This window comes from Macrobrachium nipponense, chromosome 28 (assembly GCF_015104395.2).
Source record: "Macrobrachium nipponense isolate FS-2020 chromosome 28, ASM1510439v2, whole genome shotgun sequence".
Taxonomy (NCBI): Eukaryota; Metazoa; Arthropoda; class Malacostraca; order Decapoda; family Palaemonidae; genus Macrobrachium; species Macrobrachium nipponense.
Window position 1 is genome coordinate 28,525,434 of NC_087217.1, and position 24,373 is coordinate 28,549,806.

At 36.2% G+C, this 24,373-nt stretch overlaps 1 protein-coding gene across 1 annotated transcript in view; it reads left to right on the top strand.

The window, feature by feature from the left end:
• Positions 1–554: 554 nt before the first annotated feature.
• Positions 555–24,373, top strand: part of LOC135201619 (calcium-activated chloride channel regulator 1-like) — a 51,641-nt gene continuing 27,822 nt past the window's right edge. The window contains exon 1 of the mRNA XM_064230676.1: positions 555–1,263. Coding sequence (XP_064086746.1) covers positions 1,084–1,263 — 180 coding nt within the window. The 5' untranslated portion in view covers positions 555–1,083. The remainder of the gene's footprint in view (positions 1,264–24,373) is intronic.

Consider the following 24,373-nt stretch of genomic DNA (forward strand, 5'->3'; position numbering starts at 1 on the left):
TTATTTGGAATGGGTGATCTTGGGGGATGGTGGGGGGTTGTGGTTGGGGAATGGGGTAGGGCGGTTGGGAGGGGGTTGAAGGAAGGGTCACATAGGATTTGCTCCCGGGAGATAACCAGAGAGAGAGAGAGAGAGAGAGAGAGAGAGAAAGGTTTTCAGTGCTCATGTTCTCTGCTAAACTAAGCAATGGTACGCTGTTAAATATTCTGTAAATTATCTGTTTTTATTTACAATTATTCTTGCAATGTTTTACACGTGCTATAAAAAAAATTTCATTTATTCATTTTCATAATTAAACCTTCCCTTACAACCATTCTTCCAGCCAATTCAACATCTTCCTTAACGTTCAATCAATCCTCCATCTATTCACCCAATCAAAATTTTGATTTTAACAGAATAAACAGTAAAAAATAAATCAACTCATTGAAACCTCATACGTCAGGCAGCGCCTGCCCAAAATCTCCTCCCACCCAGCCTCCGTTTTCTATGCGGTGGTTGGCTGCCAGGGGCCGCTTTTATTGGCCCTTGGCGAAGAGGCATCATCTCCCGAATGGGTTTCTTCTCGGCTTCTGCTAAGAAAGATCAGTTTAACCGCTGCCTCTGTCGAGATTGGATGTAGCGCTCGTAGTTCTCTGTCGTTCCTGTGTTGACTGGGCCTGAACTCTACTTAACGGTGCAGTCGATTTTTTTTTGTTTACAGGATCCACCACCGTCTGTTTACTAGGGATTTTTTTTAAATTCCAAAAGTGGCTTTTTTTTTACGGGATGAGATCGTGGTGCTAGCGAGTGGAAATTAAAAACGAAAAACTTCGAAATTTGGATGATTTTTCTGTCGCAAAAAAAAAAAAAAACTGGTGTTGTGTTGAACAGTTTGAAATCGATGTGGTGGGTGAACTATCGAATATAATCAGTTTCCGCACAAGAGGCAGCAGCATTCTTTGAAAAAAAAACTATAAATAAAAAAAAACTTCAAAAACAAAACCAAACTCAAAAACGCAGACCGGAAAAAAAACTTAGACCCAAATATGTCCCTGTGATCAATTACTTTCAAAGTGATTGTTCCCCAAACTGCTTATCCTCGACATGGCGCCTTTGAGTGCCACTCGAAGCTTGGCCTTGTATTGCCTCTTTACGACCGCCCTCTCCCTCGGGAGCTCCTTCTCGAAGGTCGTCCTCAGGGACAATGGATACGAAGGCGTCGTGATAGCCATCGAAGACCGAATCCCGAGCTCCAAGTGCCAAGAAATAATTCAGGGACTTGAGGTAAGTTTAACTTTCTAAGTCTCATCCTTAAAGATTTTCTGTCTTGTTAAATACTCGAGAGTTTGTAAGTTTAACATTAAAAATCTCATCCTTACAGACTTTTGGTCTTGTTAAATACTCGAGAGTTTGTAAGTTTAACATTCTAAATCTCATCATTGAACTTATGGTCTTATTATTTAAATACGAGTGTTTGTAAGTTTAACCTTCAAAATCTCATCCTTAAAAAATTTTGATCTTGCTAAATACTAGAGTGTTTGTAAATTTAACTTTCAAAATCTCATCCTTAAAGCCCTTTGGTCATGTTAAATACTCAAGTGTGTGTAAGCTTAACCTTCAAAATCTCATTCTTGAACTTATGGTCTTGTTAAACAAATCCCCAGATTGTAAAAGGGTAGTCGAACAGTTTCCGAAAACCTCTATTGAAATCTATCTTTAAATATATGTACATATTATATAACTGGGGCTTTCTCTCTCCATTTCAAAATTCATGCTGCTATGAGTTTTTTCTAATTAAAAACTCATTGTAAATGTAATCTTCGAAGTCTGGTCTTTAAAGACTTGAGTCTTCACTGCATGTCATTCTTGCGACCTTTAAAAGGTCGGATAAATTGGTTCAATTTTGTTTTGAAATTATTCTACAGAAAGAATTATGTTGACAGATGTTTTGTAAACTCAATATCAAGTTGACAAATTCTATCACAGGCTAATATTAGGCTGACAAATTTCCTAGAGATCTGATTTAAGACATAAAAACACCCCACAGACTAATAACACGGATATTAGACTGACAAATTCCCTAGAGACATGATTTTAAGACTAACAAAACACTACATAGACTAAATAACACGGACATTAGACTGAGAAATATGCTATAGACATGATTTTAAGATTGCCAGATATTTTATAAACTAAATAACACGGATATTAGTCTTGACAAGTTTTCCATAGACATAATTCTAAGACTGACAGAACATGAGTAGACAAAATAACACGAACATTAGATTGACAAATTATCTACAGACATGACTTTAATAAGACTGACAGATACTTTATAAACTAAATATGAGTTGACAAATTTTGTTCACAAAACCATAATAGACAGTAAATACAGATTGACATAACTTAGATATAATTAACAAATTTACCTTTTATCGATTATAAAAAGGCAAAAATCTATCCTTAAACTGAAATCATTGAAAAGGATTTTGTCCTGATAAGCATTCCATTTCACCCGAACACATTTATACCTGTAGTTACTAGCTATTTGAGAAGCAAGAGCCCGTCCCAGCGTAAGGCTGGGTTCATCTGGAATTATAAGTGAGATCTATTCTTTCTGTATTTCCCTATAGCTCCTATTACTTCTTCCTAATGAACGCCATAGTATTCTTTGGAAGCCTGAATTTCAAGTCAGTGGCCCTTTGGTGGCCTTGTTCCATATGAATAGGTTAGATCTTCTGAATAGTAATAATAATAATAATGTGATAGACTAAAATAATAATAATAATAATAATAATGTACTCAACGATTAAAATCGTGAAATCACGTCTCAATAGACCACCCAAATGAACCATCGTGATCCCATTCACAAACGCCAAGTACACACCAAACCAAAGCTTAAATTTCATCTGTTACCTAAAACTGCTCTGACCTGCTGTGACTTGTTGTTTGACCCAAGGATCACGATGTTTCCGGCGGTCATGTTGACTTCAGCTTACAGAATGCGAGAGGTCAGGCCGGGGCATCTACGAGGTATTTTGCTCTGCCCAGGGTCAACAATGGTATTGGCTCAAATAACGATGTTTATTGATCTGTTGCTCTTTTTTTGTTGTTGTTTTTATTTTATTATTATTACTATTATTATTATTTTTTTTATTTTTATTATTTTGGTCTATCACAGTCCTCCAATTCGACTGAGTGGTATTTATAAGTGTGGGGTTCCGGGTTGCATCCTGCCTCCTTAGGAGTCCATCACTTTTCTTACTATTTGCGCCGTTTCTAGGATCACACACTTCTGCATGAGTCCTGGAGCTACTTCAGCCTCTAGTTTTTCTAGATTCCTTTTCAGGGATCTTGGGATCGTGCCTAGTGCTCCTATGATTATGGGTACAATTTCCACTGGCATATCCCATATCCTTCTTATTTCTATTTTCAGGTCTTGATACTTATCCATTTTTTTCCCTTTCTTTCTCTTCAACTTTGGTGTCCCATGGTATTGCGACATCAATGAGTGATAGTTTTATTATTATTATTATCATCATTATTATTAGTATTATTATTATTATTATTCAGAAGATGAACCCTATTCATATGGAGCAAGCCCATCAAAGGGGCCACTGACTTGAAATTCAAGCTTCCAAAGAATATGGTCTTCATTAGAAAGAATTAACAGAAGGTGATTGGAAATACAGGAAGAAGATGCCAGTTATTAAAAAATGCTGCATTAAAATTACATATTAATTAATAAATAGATGAAAATATAAGTAAACTATTGAAATACGTGGAGAATTGTATTAGGGTATTATGCATTGCATCTCCGCTTGGACTTCTCAAGTTCCAGTTGCAAGAACCAATACAATGAAGAAAAAAAAAGTTACAAACGAATAACGAAGTAAACAGAAGAATTAATTGGCCGTTTTGCAATGCAAGTGCGTACGTGTAGCCCCTTCCCGACGCCCGATCAAAAGAAGAAGAATATTAATATACATTTTGACTGGATGGTTTCATATCACAGCACCACTTTGAATGGTATGATAATAATATACTATGTATTTGTACATGGCCTTGAGCTGAAATAGAGTGGATAATATATTCAGAAGCGATGTACCGTATTAGCTAACGTCAAAAGAATACGCTGTTGTGTAAAGAATCTGTATATTCTAGAATGAATGTAAGAAAACCATGAATATATGTCATACATTATACTGCTTGTAATGGCAACGATGATAATATACTTTATTTGAGCTCATGACTGTGTACAAATACAGAATGAATAATAGATTTAGTAGCGCTCTACGGTATTTAGAATGTAAACGAAAACAGCTAACTTATCTATTGGGTAAAAAATGATATATTCTGGACTTGAATGTAAATAAAACCATGAATTTATTCCAGACTTGATGCTATTTGAGGACAGGAAATATTTACGGCATTTTAACGAAATGCAGACTTACCTCACCCACTAACCAACCCCCCGCAACCCATCTACAAGTAACCCTCTCCTTCACAAAGACAGTCAACGATTCTTTTGCTTAATTTATTCAAGTTTCTGTTCTCCTCGTATCTCGTTTCCAGCGACAGACTTCGGTCTCATTTCCAGCATAAGAACTCTTCTTCTTCTTCAACGTCCAGGAATTCATCTCGGTCTCTGGTTTTTCTGGTTTTTCGGTTTTTGGTTTTCCTGTGGATAACCGAGCTCCTCTCGACGGTTCCGTTTGGTTCCTTTGTTTGCCGAAGCACCAATGGAATTCGAATGGCTTTCAAAACGAGTTCCTTTTTGACTCGTGGTCCGCTCGGAATTTGGGCTTCCTCGACAGGAAGGGGCAGTTGATCGAGTGGAGTTTCTTCTTCTTCCAAGTGATTCTTTTTCTGTAGCTGTTTCTTCCAACGGCCAGAAGGAAGTTGATTGATTAGTCAGTGTTTCTTTTCCTGTAGTTGATGCCGTTTCCTCCAACGGCCAGAAGGAAGATGATTGATTGACCAGTTTCTTTTTCTGTAGCTACTGCTGTTTCTTTCAACGGCCAGAAGGAAGTTGATTGATTGGTCGATGTTTATTTTCAAGTAGCTGCTGCCGTTTATTCCAACGGTCAGAAGGAAGTTGATTGGTTGACCAGTTTCTTTTTCTGTAGCTACTGCTGTTTCCTCCAACGGCCAGAAGGAAGATGATTGATTGATCAGTGTTCATTTTCCTGTAGCTGCTACTGTTTCTTCCAATGGCCAGAAATTGACTGATTGGTTAGTGATTCTTTTTCTGTAACCGTTTCTTCCAACGGCCAGAAGGAAGTTGATTGATTGATCAGTGATTCTTTTCCTGTAGTTGCTGCCGTTTCTTCCAACGGTCAGAGGAAAGATGATTGTTTGGCCAGTTTCTTTTTTCTGTAGTTTATTCTTCCTCTCCCAACGTCCAGAAGGAAATTGATTGATTAATCAGTGTTCTTTTCCGATCCCATTCGATCTGCGGATTGCCAACCGGATATTCGTTAATGGATGATAGTTGGATATATAGTTTCCCCAGCTTCCGAAGGTCGATAGGTTCATTCGTCACTAGTTCGACGAATTGGCTTAAGCCATTTTTTTCTCCTTTCTGAGAAAATGGTCCCCTAAGATTCTGACGTTATTCAGAGCTTCTAGTTGGCTCGTCTTTTGAGGGTATTCGATTCGAAAATGTGACAACACAGATAAGTTTTGATTTGTTGTGAATCTTCAAAAACTAAGGCACTCTAGCTGGAAAACTAAAAAAAAAAAAAAAATTTAAATAAAAATTGGTCACGCCAGCTCGTCAAAAAAAGGGACGAATTGATTTATGTATTTCATCTAAGCTGGCGTCACAGAAATAAAAAAGGCTAAAAGATATTGGGAGATATCCTAGAAAAACTTTTTAAAAAATGAAAATGGGTCACGCCAGTTCGTCAAAACAGGACGATTTTATTTATGTATATCATAAGCTGGCGTCACAGAAATAAAAAAGGCTAAAAGGTACTGGGGGACATCCTTTTTCCACAGTCGCTAATCTCCTTCCAGGACTGAACCGTCTTGACGGGGAAGTGTCATTTCCAGGTGCAAGTCAGGTCAAGACGGCAGGTCTTATAGTGGCCTCACCCCTACCCCATCTACCGCCCCCCCCCCCATAACCCCTTATCAAAAAAAGTAGCAATTAACAGGTAATTTCCCAGCATTCGAGCAGTGCTAAATAGGCCCCTTTTTTATACCATATGGTTAGCGGAGTCTTGTTAATTTGGGTTAAGCTACTAACAACTGATGATACGGCTTCGATACGGCTTGTTGATCCTCCCCGTCTCGTCTTTTTTATTTCCCAGTTTTCGGTTTAATGATCGAGTTTTGTAGAGAAAGACTTTTTTTTCATGACATTTGAGTTTCTTGAGAATGTGTTGATAATTGATTACTTGATAATATAACTTTCCTTATCATTTGTTTGTATGTAGGCATTGGTTATCACTGACTTGGTTCAAATCGTGTCTCGTGACGTTGTGACCGCATTGTGAATAATAATAATAATATTAATAATAATGATAATAATAATAATAATAATTCACCGATATATTTATCATTCTAAATTTATTATGTACCCAATTCCTGACTTTTGCTGCTTAATCAATAGATGTTATTTTTTTTTCAAAGATGAAATACCCTTTTTAGGCGCATATGTCAAATGGCATGCAATGAATATATTAATGTTGAGCTGTTAGATCCAGCTGGCTGTATGCCAGCACGGGCTCTTGCTCCAAAGACCATCCCTGTAAAGACAGTCTCGACTTTCGTGCAACTAAGCATCTCCCTCTGTTTCTCTCTTTTTTTTTTTGGCTGGAATAAATTATGTTTAAGAGAACAGTCTCTCTCTCTCTCTCTCTCTCTCTCTCTCTTTCCCGCTCGTTTTTAGCCTACTTGATAAGCCTACCCGGGTCAGGTGACAGTTAATTGCGCTCTATAAACTTTGACTGCAATTAGAATCGTGACACTCTCTTCTCTCTCTCTCTCTCTCTCTCTCTCTCTCTCTCTCGATAAATTTTCATAGGCGTATGTTCAACCGTGGCCACGGTTCAACCCGGTCTTAGGCCTACGATAGTTCTAGATGGACTTTTACACTATTATTATTATTATTATTATTATTATTATTATTATTATTATTATTATTATTATTTTACTCTTAGCGGTGTTTTCTTTGTTCACTTACCATACGAATGAATTTTTCTGTAGTATATTTTTTAAATTTTTTTTAAATAAATATATATATATATAAATATATATATTATATATATGTGTGTATATATATGCATATATATATATATATATATATATATATATATATATGGTATATATATATATATATAATATATATATATATATATATATGTATATATATATATATATATATATATATATTATATATATATATATATATATATATATATATATATATATATATATATTCCTTCCAATATCGCTTACCTAAAATTTTGCATTGGTCCGTTAATATATTTACACACATATTTATTCAGCATCAACTTACCCATCTCTTCATATATCCATCTATCCATCTATTCGCCCATTCATCTATTCGTCCACGCATCTGTTAATTCATTCCCCTGCATAAACGTACTAACACCGAAAGCGCCCCTATGAATCGTCATTCGTACAGCGTACGAATTACGACTAACGCACCCAGTGGCGTATATATTAACTGACGCTTTCCGTAACCGGCCATCGGATATCGGCCATTCATGAGATTCTGTAACGGATACTGTAGCGAGTCTGATTAGCATTGTGTTGTAGCGTTATGTACCTGTGTCCATGGGTCATGTCATGTTTTATTTTTTTTTTTTATTTTTTTTTTTTTTTTTTTTGGTCATGTTTTTCTTTTGTTTATTTTTATTTTAGGGGATTAATTTGTCGTGGGATTGAGCGACTTCTTCTAGGTCCTTTGAGATCAAATTTCTCTCTCTCTCTCTCTCTCTCTCTCTCTCTCTCTCTCTCATATTCTAGCATTGTGTCTATACTTAGTTTGAAATATGAAATGTGTACGAACCCCGCTCTATCTCTCTCTCTCTCTCTTCTCTCTCTCTCTCTCTCTCATATTCTAGCATTTTGTGCCTTTACTTTGAAATATGAAATATCTACGAACCTTGTAATATTTCACTCTCTCTCTCTCTCTCTCTCTCTCTCTCTCTCTCTCTCTCTCTCTCTCTCTCTCCAGTAAACCACTCATTCATTCCACCCAGTCCCCTGAATGACAAACCACCAACGACATAATCTCCTCCTTTCAATCATACAAATTCTATTTAATATCCAATTTATCACGAAATCTAAAAAAAAGAAAAAATATTCACTTAATAACCTAAGTGGCAACTCACCCCCTTCCTAGTGATGCTGCTGCCTCCGCCATCTCTCTGGTCTCCGTAGCATTTGGTTTTCTCTCTGTGTTTCGTCCGCGTTTCTTTACTCATGGGACGTTTAGCTCCGTTACGGAACGACACGCTTCTGCTATGGAAGCGAGCGATACGAGCGAAAAGATACGGGAATCGTTTGTCGGAAGGTTTGGAGAACTGCGGTTGCCATTTAGTGCCAGGGGTCAAAACAGCAATTACGGAAGACTGAAGACGTAGGAGGAGGAGGAGTAGAAGTAGGAGGAGTTTGTAGTGGATGGAGTGCGGTAGGGAAAGCATTATAAGGAAGTTCAGAGGAGTTCTCTCTCTCTCTCATCTCTTCTTATCTCTCTCTCTCTTCTTCTCTCTCTCTCTCTCTCTATAAATATATATATATATCTATATATAGATATATTAATATTAATATATTATAATTTTATAAATATGTGAACTATATGTTATGTATAAATATGTATGTATATCCATATTACATATATATTATATATATATATATATATATATATATATATATATATATATATATATTAATTATATCAATTTCACATTTTTGGTACAGGATATGAAATTGATTTCATTCAAAGCAACTATCTACATTCAACATCTGCCTGAGAATAATAATAATAATAATAAAATAATAATAATATAACTGAATAATAATAATAATAATAATAATAACATCAGACAAAGCAAGAGATACGCAGTCCCCAAAGGTATTTTCTGCAACCTGTTCGCTGTAGCTGAGGAATTCAGCCCCCAAAAAAACGGGTTTTTTTCTGCTCTCCTTTTCTCAGACCAGGTCTCTCTCTCTCTCTCCCTCTCTCTCTCTCTCGTTGTAGTTTCACTGTAGCTGATGTATGATCATGGTATACATATATATGTGTGTGTGTGTGAGTATTATATATATACATATATATATATATATATATATATATATATATATATATATATATATATATACATATATATATACACTCACACACAGTAGGGTACCAGGAACACAAGCCAGGTCCTGGTACATGTCACACTCACGTCGTGGGCATTGATACGGGCTGTAATTGATGACGTCGTAGCCAGACGTAGTGGTAGCAGTAGTAGTAGTGGTGGTGGTGGTAGTTTAGTATAGTAGTAGTTCGGGTAGCAGACAGATTGTCGGAGAAAGATAGCATAGCGTTGGCTGGGGTCTGGCATGGCTGGGGAAACGATGATGTCGATAGAGAGAGAGAGAGAGAGGAGAGGGCAAGGCCTGTAATCATGAGCTGTTCTCTCTCTCTCTCTCTCTCTCTCTCTCTCTCCTCTGTAGTTGGGGATTATAGATACAGATGTATTGAACATGCGTATGCGTGCTTTTGTATCTCGTAAAATATCATTATCATTATTATCATTATTATTATTATTATTATTATTATTATTATTATTATTATATTATTATTATTATTATTTACAACAATAATTGCTACGATAACAATTAAATTTTAAAATACCCCCATATAATCATTTCTCGCTGTTTTATGTAGATTAATCAAAATAATATTTCCTCTCTGAAAAACACTATTTCTAAAAAAGACTAAAATAATGTATCTTGAAAATTTCGTAACTTTGTTAAAATAATAAAACCTTGACTGTATAACAATGTTTCGCGTTACGTAATCTTCAACAGAAACTGATTAACAAGTGTTACTGAAAATGTCACGTAACAGCATGCTGTTACTCAAGTCGCTTTTTTTCTCAGTAAATTAGGTAACAGCGTGACGTCACGTTCTCCAACTTACGTCACCACGTGTCAGTCATATTATAATAATCATATAATGATAATGAAATAATAATAATAATGATAAATCGCTTATATAGGTTTCTGTGTAAGCATACATCAAAAAAATAATATTAATAACTCGTTTATTCGAGTTATTAACCAATAAAATTAATAATTCACGTCATTAACTCAAAAACTTAAGTCCTTACACGGATTTGTTATATCTAACGTATTTCAGCGACACTTACGGTCTTTCGTGACCGCTATGTCACGGCCCAGGGACTGTTGGGGGTGTTAGGAGAGGGAGTGGAGGGGTGAGAGTGTTAGGAGAGTGAATGAAGGTTTGATTTAAGAGTGAGAGGTGGGACGGGGAGGGGGTGGGGAGAAAGAGCCGACAAATATGCCGCCGCGTAGCGAAATGACTGCTGACGTCTTCTTGATCGTCCGCCATCCATCATCACCGCTACCGGCCGCTTCCACACGATTTTCCCACGAGAAAAAATAACATTTCCCCGATTATTTTACGGTTAGAGTTTGTTGGCCTATGACGAACGACGCGGAGAGATAATGGAAAGGAGAAGAGAGTGACTTTTGGTCTCTCCGTTCGCGGGTGATAACGACAACAGCAGCAGACATATGACAGGCGCGTTGCGCATGATACATAGTACTATATAGGCCGTTGGCTCGCAACTTCTGGGAAGCGGTGGTTATCGCCGATTATTTTAATTTATTAGTTATGGCAGTCGTTCTAGGGTATCGAAGCGAAAGAAAGACGGAGGTGATTAAGAGTAATTATGGGAATTTAAGGAGGGAACGGGTAAAAAGAAGTCGTAGCGATGTTTTGAATTGACTGCGATATTCGGTTGGCAAACCGTTTTAAATACAGACCTATACCGCTGACTAACAGTTATATCGCTAGACATACTCCTGGCAAGCAGTTATGTTGTTAGACCTACCGCTTATATTGTTACACCTACCACTTGCTAACTGTTATGTTTTTAGACCTACCACTTGCAAACAGCTATATTGTTAGACCTATACTAATTACTTGTATAATGTCAGATCTACCACTGGCAAGTATTTTAGACCTACCACAGGAAAACAATTATATTGTTAGGCCTACCACACTTTGAGATGATAAGCCAGTCATAAAAATACCAAGTACACGACGTATCTTCGTAAAAGAACCGATTGAATACAGAAATAGAGGCGATATTCAACAAGTTCTCTTAGCCTAAACGCTGATATTTACGTGACAAGCACCACATGATTCATAACAATATTCGCCAACGTCAACCTATGTCGTGACAACCTCACGCTACATCGTGATTCATCCGAGTCCGTTAATGGTAGATCGAAAGGCGACAGGTGTTTTAATCACCAGCGAAGCCCTCTTGAGCATGGCCAGGTGTCATGCAATGTATGAAAGGTGCCTATTTTCGGCTTCATGCGAAAAAAAGGAGTGACATCATGGCGGCTGCTTGTGCAATCGGCTATGTCTGAGTAGGTTCGTCGCTTCCTACTATTATGCTTTCATGGGAGAGATGTGGCACTGTGTCGTGGTGAGAATCGCCTTAGGTAGCATTTTCGTTCATTAATTGTTCGTTTTTCGTGGCAGGCTCCTACGTAGATTGAGTTTTCGTTCATTATTTAGTTGTTGTTGTTTTTTTCGGGCTCCTACATAGATTCACTTTTTCCTTTATTAACAGTTGGTTTTCCGTGAGGAAAAGGAGCGGCACTGTGACCCCGTGCCTTACAGAACACTTACAAGTAAGTCTAGCGGTCGTGTTGCTCTTCCAATCAACAATAGTACGATAGTTTTAATCCCGTGCGATTCCGAACAATTAAGGCACATCCTTTTTTACCCCCATTGGGCCGCAATTAACAGAGAGAGAGAGAGAGAGAGTTCACCAGCAAATCGTGCGCGGCATTCCAGCCTCCCGAACGCCCTCCAATTGTCTTAAACACGTGGCATCTCACCTCTCCTTTGTTTCCTTGCACGGACGGGGCTGGAATTGTCAGGAGAGAGATAGACAGAGACAGAGACGGACAGAGAGAGCTCTGAACGCCAGTAATGGGAGAGAAGACCTCTCGCTAAAGCCACTGGTATACGGTCTAGAGTAGACAGACCTACTAGGTCTAGACTTTAGACCATGGCCACTGGAGGGAATTCCTTCCTGTACGGGACACGTCACGGCCGAAGGGAGATTGGTATCTGACTGAATCTCACGGAAGAGCAAGGCCCGATGGGTCCTCGATATGTCCAACATCCTGGCAGCTATAGCTTTTATGTTGGCGGTCTTTATAAGCCCGCAGACAGTCAGTGTCCTGGGAAAATGAAACTGCTGGGTTGTCTTTTATTTATCTTTCGGGTTTGGGGAGGTGGGGGCGGAGGTATGGGCTTGGGTTTCCTGATATAGGGGTTATGGGAAAATGAAAATGTAGTTTTTTATTTTCATTTTTCTTTGCATTTATATATAAGGTCCTGGAGAGGGATGGACTGAGAAAATTAACGTCTTTTGGCTACAGCGGTAGTGAATTTCTTCGTTATAAAATGCTATGTAGTCGTACATTATTGTTATTTTAATAACTGGTTGTTATTCGGTTGTAGTTGTGACTGTTAGTTTCCCTCGGAGGATGACTTGTACGTTTACCCTGTAGGAGCGAGGCTGTATGGAACCAAAAGTCGAAAAATATTCAAAATAAAAAAAAATAAAAAATAAAAACTGCTAAACTAAAGTGAAAAGAGTCTCCTTGCTGAGAATTTCGTGCAATTGGAACTTCAGAAGTTCTCTTAAAGTAATTCTCCTTGTATTTTAATCCATTTTAATCTTTTTATTACTTTATTAATTTTTTTTTCTAATAGGAGATCTTTTCTTACTTCTTCCTAATGAGGGCTGTAATATCCTTGGAAAGCTTAACTTTCAAGTTTATGATGGCCCCTTTTGGTGGGCTTGTTCCTTATGAATAGGGTTCATCTTGTGAATAATAGCAATAATGATAATAATGATAATAATAATAATAATGATAATAATAATAATAATAATAATAATAATAATAATATATTATTATTATTATTATTATTATTATTATTATTAGTATTATTATTATTATATAATAACGTAGATAATAATAATGATAATAATAATTATCATTATTTTGTGAATCTAATAATAATAATAATAATAATAATAATAATAATAATAATAATAATATCAATTCAATTGTAAATAATATCAATTATAAAAATAATCAAAATGATAATAATTATAACAACAACAATGATAATTATAATAATAATAATTTCAATTGTAAATAATAACAATAATAATAATTCAATTGTAAATAATAATAATAATAATAATTCAAGTGAATTAATAATAATAATAATAATAATAATAATAATAATAATAATAATAATAATAATAATAAACCAGATCACTACCTGCCCCTATCGAGTCACTCCTCGAGTCCTCATTAACAGCGTCGAGGAGGACCTTCCCCCATCGTCGAAGGACGTAACCCAATCCTCCAAACGGGGGACTTAACCCCTGAAGGCGGCGAAGGATTGTAAGGACCTCTTCAAACGGCAAAGGATTTGGACGACTTCGTTCGTCCTTTCGTGAGCGATTGAGCGGCTTAGTCGTCCTGACGGCCAAGGATATTCGCGAGCGACGAATCTACTGCGTCCTGAATTTCTGGATTCAGGAATCCTCCCAGACCGTATAATGGGTATAAGATCCTTCTGAGGGCTCGAACTTCCTCCCGAGGAACGGACAGGAATCCTGGCGAGCGGCAAAACTCCTGAATCCCGGAATTCCTGATTTCAGGATTCTATCCAGACAGAGGAAAGGTTATAGGATCTTTCTGAGGACAGTATTCCTCGCGAGCGACAAATCTCTCGCGTCCTAAATCCCGGAATTCCTGAATTCAGGATGCTTCCCAAACAGAGGAAAGGGTATAGGAATCCTTCTAAGGACTTAAGTTCCTCGCGAGGAACGGATAGGAATCCTCCTCATTAGCTTCAAATAAAATTCCTGAATTCGGGACTCTTCCCAGGACAGGAATCCTCGCAAGCTTCAAGTAAAATTCCAGAATTCGGGAATCTTCCCAGACCGAGGAACGGGTATAATAGGATTCTTCCGACAACCCTCGCGAGGGACGAACGGCGTTTCCCACGAGAGACGTAGCGCAATCTTCCCGCCGGAGGAGAGCTGGGGAGGAAGGCGGCGGTATCTGCGGCCTGGACTTCGGTTTCCGGAGCCACCGCAGTGCACCTCGGATTACGGAGGGGCTGTGGCTGGATTTTTCCCTAGTTTTTTTTCTTTCCACCTCCTTGTCCCCTTACGTTGTGTAGGGGGTTGTGGTGGGGGGAGGGATTTGAAAGGTGTGGGAGCTTTCGGGAGAAGTCCTAGGAAAGGCCCCCGAAGGATATAGGTTGAGGTTTTTAACTGATTTGTTATTAATCAAAATATATTACATATATATTAAATATGTACATAATATATATATATACTAAACCACTCGTGGTATTATTATTATTATTATTATTATTATTATTATTATTATTATTATTATTATTATTATTATGGAATTAAAAGTGTTTTTCCGTTTATCTAGAAAGTGTTCTAGATAATTATAATAATAATAATAATAATAAAAAAAAAATTAAAAAAAAAAATTTAAAACATTAAAAAAATAATAATAATAATTGATAATAATAATAATAATAATAATAATTACAGTTGAAACATCACAATTATCACTTCTATAATAATAATAATAATAATAATTAATAATAATAACTAAATAATAATACTTACTAATAATAATAAGACTTTGATTTCATTTTATATTTAATGTTGAACTGGTGTTTCCTCTCTTTTCGTATACCTGTAAGAATATTAATAAATAATAATAATAATTTACTTTTTCATTACATTATGAAATTGTGTTTCTATCTATTCGTTTTGACTGAAAATTTTAAATTATTTGCTGATACGAATCTGAAAAATATAGATTTTAAGGTCACGACTGACCTATAGTCTGCCTTCCTTCAAGGGACGGTACTTCGTCATTTAAAAAGGAAACTCAATTAAAACACCTTTTTATGAGGGACGTTCATAGAGGCCTTCTTGTCTAGGTTCCCATGAAATAAAAATTTTTTAATTTCAGGAAATGAATGTTTGCAATAGGGGATAAAACTCTAAGGATATTACACTCCACATATGACTTCTTCTTCTTCTTTTTATTATTATTATTATTATTATTATTATTATTATTATTATTATTATTATTTATTATTATTATTATTATTATTATTCAGAGGATGAACCCTATTCATATGGAACAAATGAAAAAATGATAGAGTAAATTTACTCTTCAACCGAAGAAACACTAAAAACTAAAAACAATAAATTAGAAAATTTTTAAAAAATTACAATAGATTTACTCCTTAACCAAAGAAACCCGAAAAAAATGAAAAATAAATTTTAAAAAGAGAAAAAAAAAACTATAACAAATTTACCCCTTATCTACAGAAACCCGAAAAAATCAAAATTAAATAAAAAGCACGGAAAAATAAAAAATTAATTTAAAAAAAATAGAAAATATAACAAATTTGCTCCTTAACCACAGAATCCCCCAAAAAATGAATATCAAAAATAAAAAACTTTTTAAAAAATTTCTCCTTAACCGCAGAAACACGGAAAGCTAAAGAAATAAATAAAAAACGAAAAAAATAAATAGATTTTCAGGTTCCGGAAATCATAGTCGAATTATCCGAGCCAATCAGCGACTCTTTGTGAGTTGATATTTCCCCCCATAGATAGAAGGACCCGGTCAGCCTCTCTATAGTCCTTATAGGCTTCCATAGGCCTAGTTTTACGGCCTCCTCGATTTTTCCTTCTCGTTTTTATACGTGATTTATATTTACGGCGCAGAGGAGAGTTCATTTGTTCATTTCCTTCTTTTATGGATTTCAAAATCTTTATTTTTATTTTATTTTATTTTTTATGTTTATTTATTTTATTTTTATTTATTCTTTTTTTTTTTGAGGGGAGGGATTGTTTTACTCAAAGCTGGCTCGTAGAGGAATGTCCTGGATTCTTACTTTGTGTTTGTATGTGCGAGTGTTTGTGTGTGTGTTTGTTACACTTTCCGTGAGCTACTTGTCAAATGATGGTGTCCATGTCTCTGTCACTTAACAAGTGCTTGTGCTTGTCTGTTTGTGACTTCTCACATACTCGGTGCCTGCAGACATTGTTTGTGTTACACTGTCCGTACGCTGCTTGTCAAATGATTGCGTCCATATCTGTTTGTCATTTAACAAGTGTTTGTGTGTTGTTTGTGACTTCTCATATACTCGATACTCTCAGAAATGAATTGAACATTGGAAATCTTTCAAGATCCTTCCCATGAAGTGCTTTATTGCGAAGGAATGTGAAAAAAGATAAAAGAGAAAAGTGAATTTAATAAAAGGAAAATATACATAAATAGTTTATATATTTTATATTGATATACATATATCTAATGTAGCACGAAGGAACACGTACTTGAGAATATCCTTAAATCCACAGTAGGAAGGTAAGTGAAACAGGAACTTGGAACAAGTACTTCGTAGTATATTCTACATTTTCAAGTTCACAGTTGAACTTGAAAATGTAGAATATACTACGAAAATACTTGTTCCAAGTCCCTGTTTCACTTAACTTTCTACCGTGGATTTAAGGATGTATATATATATATATATATATATATATATGATATATATATATATATATATATATATGTGTGTGTGTGTGTGTGTGTGTGTACATATATAGTATGTGTATAGATGTCTCCCTTTAAGCACACACAAAACTGATGAGTTGCAGAAGAGAAATTACAAGATCTGTGTTCCCGAGAGCAAGACATTCCGGGTGGGGCTGTCTACCTCTTCCCTGAGGGTCACATATACATACTTTTGTACTATTTTCTTTTTTTTTTTTTTTAAGAGGGGCAGATCCTCCTTCTGCCGGGTCTCCTGAGAGAGTAGGTGCCCTGTAGTTGCCTGTAGGGCACCAATTAGCATACCCAGTCCCCGTTAAAAGGCTTGTTTTGCTGGGCAGGTGTGTGTGTGTGTGTTTGTATTCACCGGTCAATCATTGTTGCACGGCCCAAATCAACTAGCGTCTTGCTGGAGTGGTCTCTCCAGGCTTTGGTCTGGAAGGGATGCCTCTCCAGTTACATTTATTAAATTTCTTAAGTTTCATAAGTTTTGTTTTCAACCTATGATGCATCCAGACGCCTGGTTTCATCTTGACATTACTGGAATGACGTGTAAAAATTCCAGGTTTCGACTTGGAACTGACTGTAATGATACATCCAGATGCCAGGTTGCATTTTGAAATTACTGGAATGTTGTATAACGATTCTAGGTTTCAACTTCAGATGACTAGAATGATGTATCCAGATTCCAGGTTTCATCTTGAAATTACGGGAATGATGTATCCAGATTCCAGGTTTCATCTTGAAATTGACTGGAATGATGCATTCAGCCTTCAAGTTTCAACTTGGAACTGACTACATCCAAACTCTCGGTTTCAACGTGAGACTGACTGGAGCGATGTATCCAGATATCCAGGTTTCATTCAAATGAAGACTGACTGGAATGATTTTACTAGATTCCAGGTTGTGTTGGAAATTCTTCCAGTTTCAGCTGACGATAACTCTTTCTGTCACACTAAAACTACAGTGTCTAATACGAGTTTTGTGTTAGGAGTCTAAAAGACCCTAACTCAATTTACTGAGTTGTCTCGAGTGCAGTAATATTTCTGCTTTGATACGTCTAATATTCTGTCGAAAGTCTTAAAAATATAATCCTTTTTTAAACGTGAAACTAGGCTAGAAATAACTTCCTTACCTTCATAGGTCCTCAAAGTTTTAAACCTTTGTAACTTCTCGTAGTTAGCTGGAGAAGACTACACTTTTAAATCTCTCTCTCTCTCTCTCTCTCTCTCTCTCTCTCTCTCTCTCTCTCTCACAGAAAACACCCAAACCTCTTCAACTCTCCTGCATGTCGTCTTCTTCTTCTCCTCCTTCTCTACAATAACCAAGCCTCGACAACCTCACGGTGAGTCAGGCACAAAATTCAATTTTTTTTTTTCACCTCATACCTGATAGTGGTAGGCCTATACTATCCTCGAGCACATAATGTGAACGAGGAGACTCTTGTAGAGTATAAAAGGTCCAAGACGCAGTGTTTGCTCTCGAGGATTACTTGTGACTACGCTCTGTCACACACCTGCCACCCTTGGGAGTCCCGGAGGCTTACCTGCCCAGATTTACAATTGTCCACCTCTAGGCTTCAACTCTTCTTCTTCTTCGTCTCCTTTTGATTAGGAGGCCTACGCCCGGATAGGAGTGGGACGACGCTGAGGACCTTTTTTGATTGTGGTGTATTCTTGGCGTCCAAAAAGGTTTCTTTTTTTCCTTTCTCCTTTTCTGTCAATGAATTTTGATGAGGGCTTTTATGGGCCGTAATAAGTTTTCTTTCAGGATTGTGTTGTGGGTATGTTCTTCGTCATTAAACCTGACTGCACGATATGTTTGGCTGATAAACAAATGTTTATAAGCAAGACATAATTCATGAATGTTACTCCTCTTTAGTGTACTTCAGGAATGACAAAAATTAAAGTTTATCTTCAAGTGTATGTATGTATGTATATATATATGTACATATATATATATATGTATATAATAGATATATACATATACTATATTTATATAATATACATATATAATATATGTATATATATATTGTATACTATATATATCTATATATAGATATAGATATATCTAATATATCTATATATATATATATATATAGTATATGTATAGTGCAGGGAAAATTTTTAAAGAAGAAAAGACAGAGTGCATATGTATATACATATTATATATATATATACATATGCTCAAAAATTAGCAAGCTGATTCTACTCTCGCACATCTAACTCTTGAGCTATGATTCCTGACATAACATTGTGTTTGAAACTACAGATCTACAGTAAAAGACTTTGCGTCCTGTTAAAAAAATCTCTCTCTCTCTCTCTCTCTCTCTCTAATCTCTCTCTCTCTCTCTTACACAAACACACACACACGAAATGATAGCGGCATCTCATTCAAAAATGGATCTCTCTCTCTCTCTCTCTCTCTCTCTCTCTCTCTCTCTCTCCAGGGGTCGACCTCAGATCAGCCCCAAAGACCCAGCAGGAGTAAGCAATTTAAGGCCGCTTAGGACCCACATCCGAAAACCCCCCACACCATAAATTAAGAGGTCGCCCCCCCAACCCTCCCTTCCCCCAGCTAGCTATAACCCACAGCTACGCCCTCGCCCAGGTGAGAGAAGCGAACAAGGTGAGATTCCCCCCCTTGGGGGTCGCGATCCAACATAAGGGCTCCGCGAAGATAAGCCTCTGGATTACTGGAGCTCTAGAGCTTTGACCCTTTTGTTTGTGGTGTCCAAAGTCCTCCTTGTGAGTCTTTTTTTTTTTTATTTATTTATTTATTTCCAGACGTCAGGAGAAAAACTTCCGTCTTACTCGGATGGGTTTTTCACACGAGGAAGAGGAGGTCTTGAGTCTTTCAGAACCTGAAGGCAAATTGTTTGCTGCTGTGTTTTTCCGTGTTTGTGTAATGCGTTCTCTTCATTGTTTGCAGGCGAAGGCAAACAAACATAATCTCCAGGAATGGTTTTATTGATTGTTTACGCTTGTTTGCGTGGGAATTTCTACAGACTTCGAGTTAATTCAGAACCTGAATTATAATTATTATTTTATTATTATTATTATTATTATTATTATTATTATTATTATTATTATTATTATTATTATTATTTTATATTTCTTTGGAGAGGGTGTTCTTCCGAGATATTATTATTATTATTATTATTATATTATTATTTATTATTATTATTATTATTATTTATTAAAGTTTTTTAAGAGATTGTGTTTTTCAGAGATATTATTATCATTATTATCACTATTACACAAAACGAATCACTTAGTTCTGGCACTTCCAAATAACTTAATCACCATTTTTAAAATTATTGTCATTATTATTATTATTATCATTATTAGTTATTATTATTATTATTATTATTATTATTATTATTATTATTATCATTATTTTGTCTATCACAGTCCTCCAGTTCGACTGGGTTATATTTATAGTGTGGGGTTCCGGTTTGCATCCTGCCTCCTTAGGAGTCCATCACTTTTCTTACTATGTGCGCCATTTTTTGATTATTATTATTATTATTATTATTATATTATTATTATTATTATTATTATTATTATTATTATTATTATTATTGTTCCCTTGTGTGGGCTTGTGTTTCATGTGAATAGATTTCATATACCGAAATAATAATAATAATAATAATAATAATAATATAATAGTAATAATAATAATAATAATAATGTTAATCTATTCACGCATACCCACATTTATAAGTGTGAGAATGAATAAATATCAGACAGATAACCAAATTCGCAATGAATGTGAAGCAATATTTCCGTCATGTGACGAATTTTCCACATCGATTGACATCCAGGATGAGACGAGACGGTTCACATGAGTCCAATTAAACCTTTAAAACATTGGTCGAAAGTAGCTTTTTCTTTTTTCAGCAAAACTTTTTTTTTCGCGCGTTCAAATGTGGTTGAACGCCTTCAAGGGCGGTGTTCTTGAAGGGGTAAGTAGGGCGGGAAATGAGAGAGAGAGAGAGAGAGAGAGAGAGAGAGAGAGAGAGAGAGAGAGAGTTATGAATTGGCTGGAAACTTTTCTCTAGGTAAATACGGAAAATTATATCGTGAGAGAGAGAGAGAGAGAGAGAGAGAGATTCTGGAAACTTTTCTGTAGCTAAAATATGACAAATTATATCGTGGAGAGAGAGAGAGAGAGAGAGAGAGAGAGAGAGAGAGAGAGAGAGAGATAGAGAGAGACTACTATTCACGATCTACGTTATAAAATGCAATTTGCTAGCCAGGCTTCAGTATTCGTCTAATTTACCATCTTTGACGTTTATGAATTTTCATATTTTTCATATTTTCGCCAAAATTCCTTCACGATTGGGTCTGCTTGACATTGCGATTGCACGGGCTCTTGATAGGAATGGTGATTGTTTCGACTTTATTTAATATTGCTTTAACTGAAACAAAGAACAAGGAAACTGGTAGAAAACTGCTTATAGTAGTCTCTCTCTCTCTCTCTCTACTCGCTCTACTCTATCTACTCTCTCTCCCTCCCCCCCCCTCTCCAACTCTCTCTCTCTCTCTCTCTCTCTCTTCTCTACAATATCATTTTGTGTTCTCTTGCAGAAAAGCTACAAAGAAAAAGTTTCAAGAATCCATACCCATTGCCTCTCTCTCTCTCTCTCTCTCTCTCTCTCTCTCTCTCTCTCTCTCTCTCTCTCTCCAGAAAAGAAGAAGAAAGCGGGAGGTATCCATATAGACCACTAAAAGGCCTCATAAAATAACAAGTAAAATAAAAGATGAAAAAAAAAAAACTCAGAATCCCGAGCCGTGCATCTCAAACCCCCAGATTAAGATCTCTCACACACACCCTGTATTGTTTCCATAGATCCCAAACCCATTTTTACCTGGGAGGATGTGTCTGTCCGTCCGTCCATAAACCGTTCAGGTAAGGATGCTTAAGTAAGCGCTGGCCACACGAATTACATTCTTCTCTTTTTTTTTTCTCTCTCTCTCTCTCTCTCTCTCTCTCTCTCTCTCTCTCTCATTGCGTTATGTTTGTTATCCCTTATAATAATCTAAATACTTTGAGAAAGGAACAAATGAGGTCATTTGGGAATTTCTCTCTCTCTCTCTCTCTCTCTCTCTCTCTCTCTCTCTCTCATTTGGGCTTACGGAGCGAGAGTCCTCTCAAGCGTTTTTCTTTCTATTCTTGTAATTGTATTATTAACTGACATTAGTAACACTGATTAAGCCATTAACCAATCAAAAACCTTATTGGTAAAACCAACATATGTGAAATTAGCAGTAAATGAAATCACTAACAAATATATCAGATTAGGTGTTAATTACCTTTGCTTTTCTAAGCAAATTATGCAATGAACTATGCAACGCCAAGTTAATAAAATCAAATTACTAAATAAACCACTAAAACCAAAAAAAGCAAAAAAGGAATGTCAATGTAACACTAATTTAACAAAAAACACAGAACTAAATAAACCTGAAAAACAAAAAAACTCAAGTTAATAAAACCAAATAACTAAATAAACCAGAAAAACCAAAAAAAAAAAAAGCTCAATAAAACAGAAAAAGCCGGAACATCTGAAAAGCATGTTGTGAGATGATATCGACGAGTCAGATCAAGTGATCACGGCCTCCCCGAATTTTGACACCCTGGTCCTAAAACCTCTTTCGCCCACCCTTCCCCTTTTTTATCTGTCTCTGGGCATCTCTCCAGTAAGCCCCTGGCCTCTGGAAATACCCAGATAAATGCCCAGATAAATAGCCAGAGACCCAGCTGCGTAATGCCTCGTTTTGTGAAAGGGTCAACAAACATTTTGGTCATTTTAGCGAGTCTAAAAGCTACCGCATTTCTTAATTGTTTTGTTTCTTGTTTATCTTTGTACGTGAAAGGGTTAATTTATCTTTATTTGTGATTATTCGGTTTTTTATGGATGTTAGGGTAGCGTATGATGTAGCATTATTTATTTATTAATTAACTTATTCCCCTTTATCTATCTCTATTTAATATTCGTAAATTCAATGTTTCATCTTCACACACTTTCGGCTCAAAATCATGCGCACTTATCACAATAATAATAATAATAATTTACCATGCTTTTATCCGCATACAGATACTAATAATAATAATAATAATAATAATAATAATAATAATAATAATAATGATGATACTAAACAATCGACTCTGAAAATATACGGTAATAATAAGAAAATAATGTATCAACGATTTTGTATCGGAGATCACAATCTCTAATCCCTTTGTAGTCTCCTGATATATTGTTAAAATACAATAATAATAATAATAATAATAATAATAATAATAATAATAATAATAATAATAATAATAATATACCATATTTACACCCGCAAACTGACTTACAGAAATTAATAATAATAATAATAATAATAATAATAATAATAATAATAATAATAATAATAATAATAACCCGAGTACTCACTGAACCGCAACCATACAAATGGACAAAAAATGTCCAGGTTCGCTCGACAAAACAAAACGACTTCAACGCGCCCAAGATAGGAAACCACAAGATCTTCGACGAGCCGAGCGAGAGAAGCCTTACTCGGAAGTCGACGTCGATCTGACATCGACCCCAGATATCTCCTTTTTTTTTTTTTTTATGATATTACGAGAAACATCATTCCCCTTTTACCCAGTTGCCTTATATATATCGGGCGTTCGGTGTGCTTCCATCTGTAACTCCATCTCCAACCTCCTCCTCCTCCTCTCCTCCTCCTCCTCCTCCTCCTCCTATCCTCCTCCTCCTTCAGTCTCCCACATCTCCTACATCTCCTTCTCCATCTCCACCTCATCCCCATCTTCTTCAGAGCATCTTCTTCACCTCACACCCCTCCTCCTCCTCCTCCTCCTCCTCCTCCCTCTTCCACAGTCTTCCCATCTCCTCCATCTCCTCCTCCATCGCCACCTCATCTCCATCTTCACCGTCCCTCCTCCTCCTCCTCCTCCTCCTCCCTCTTCTTCTTCTTCTTCCCACTATCATCAACAGCCTCTTGCATCAAATTCCACCTCCGAACTTCGATTAACTATTCATTGGCGAAAGTCGCCCTTTTGCCAGTAATTAACCAGCCTCGTTTTCCCCGTCATTAACGATCTAATAACCATCATTTGGATAATGAGGGGGAAGACTGTAGGCCTCTGGGGTTATTTATAAGCTCGGTTGGGTACTTTTAGGGTATTTGTATATTTGGGGGGTTTAAATATGCAGTTTGAGTGTATTCGTAATTTATTTTTTCGAAAATCAGTTTTATGAAAAAAAAATTTTTATGAAGTAGTTTAGTAAAAGTTAAGGGAATTCAATGTTCCGAGAGAGAGAGAGAGAGAGAGAGAGAGAGAGAGAGAGAGAGAGAGCACAAACACACACACACACACACACACACACACACACACACACATATATATATATATATATATTATATATATATATATATATATATATATATATATATAT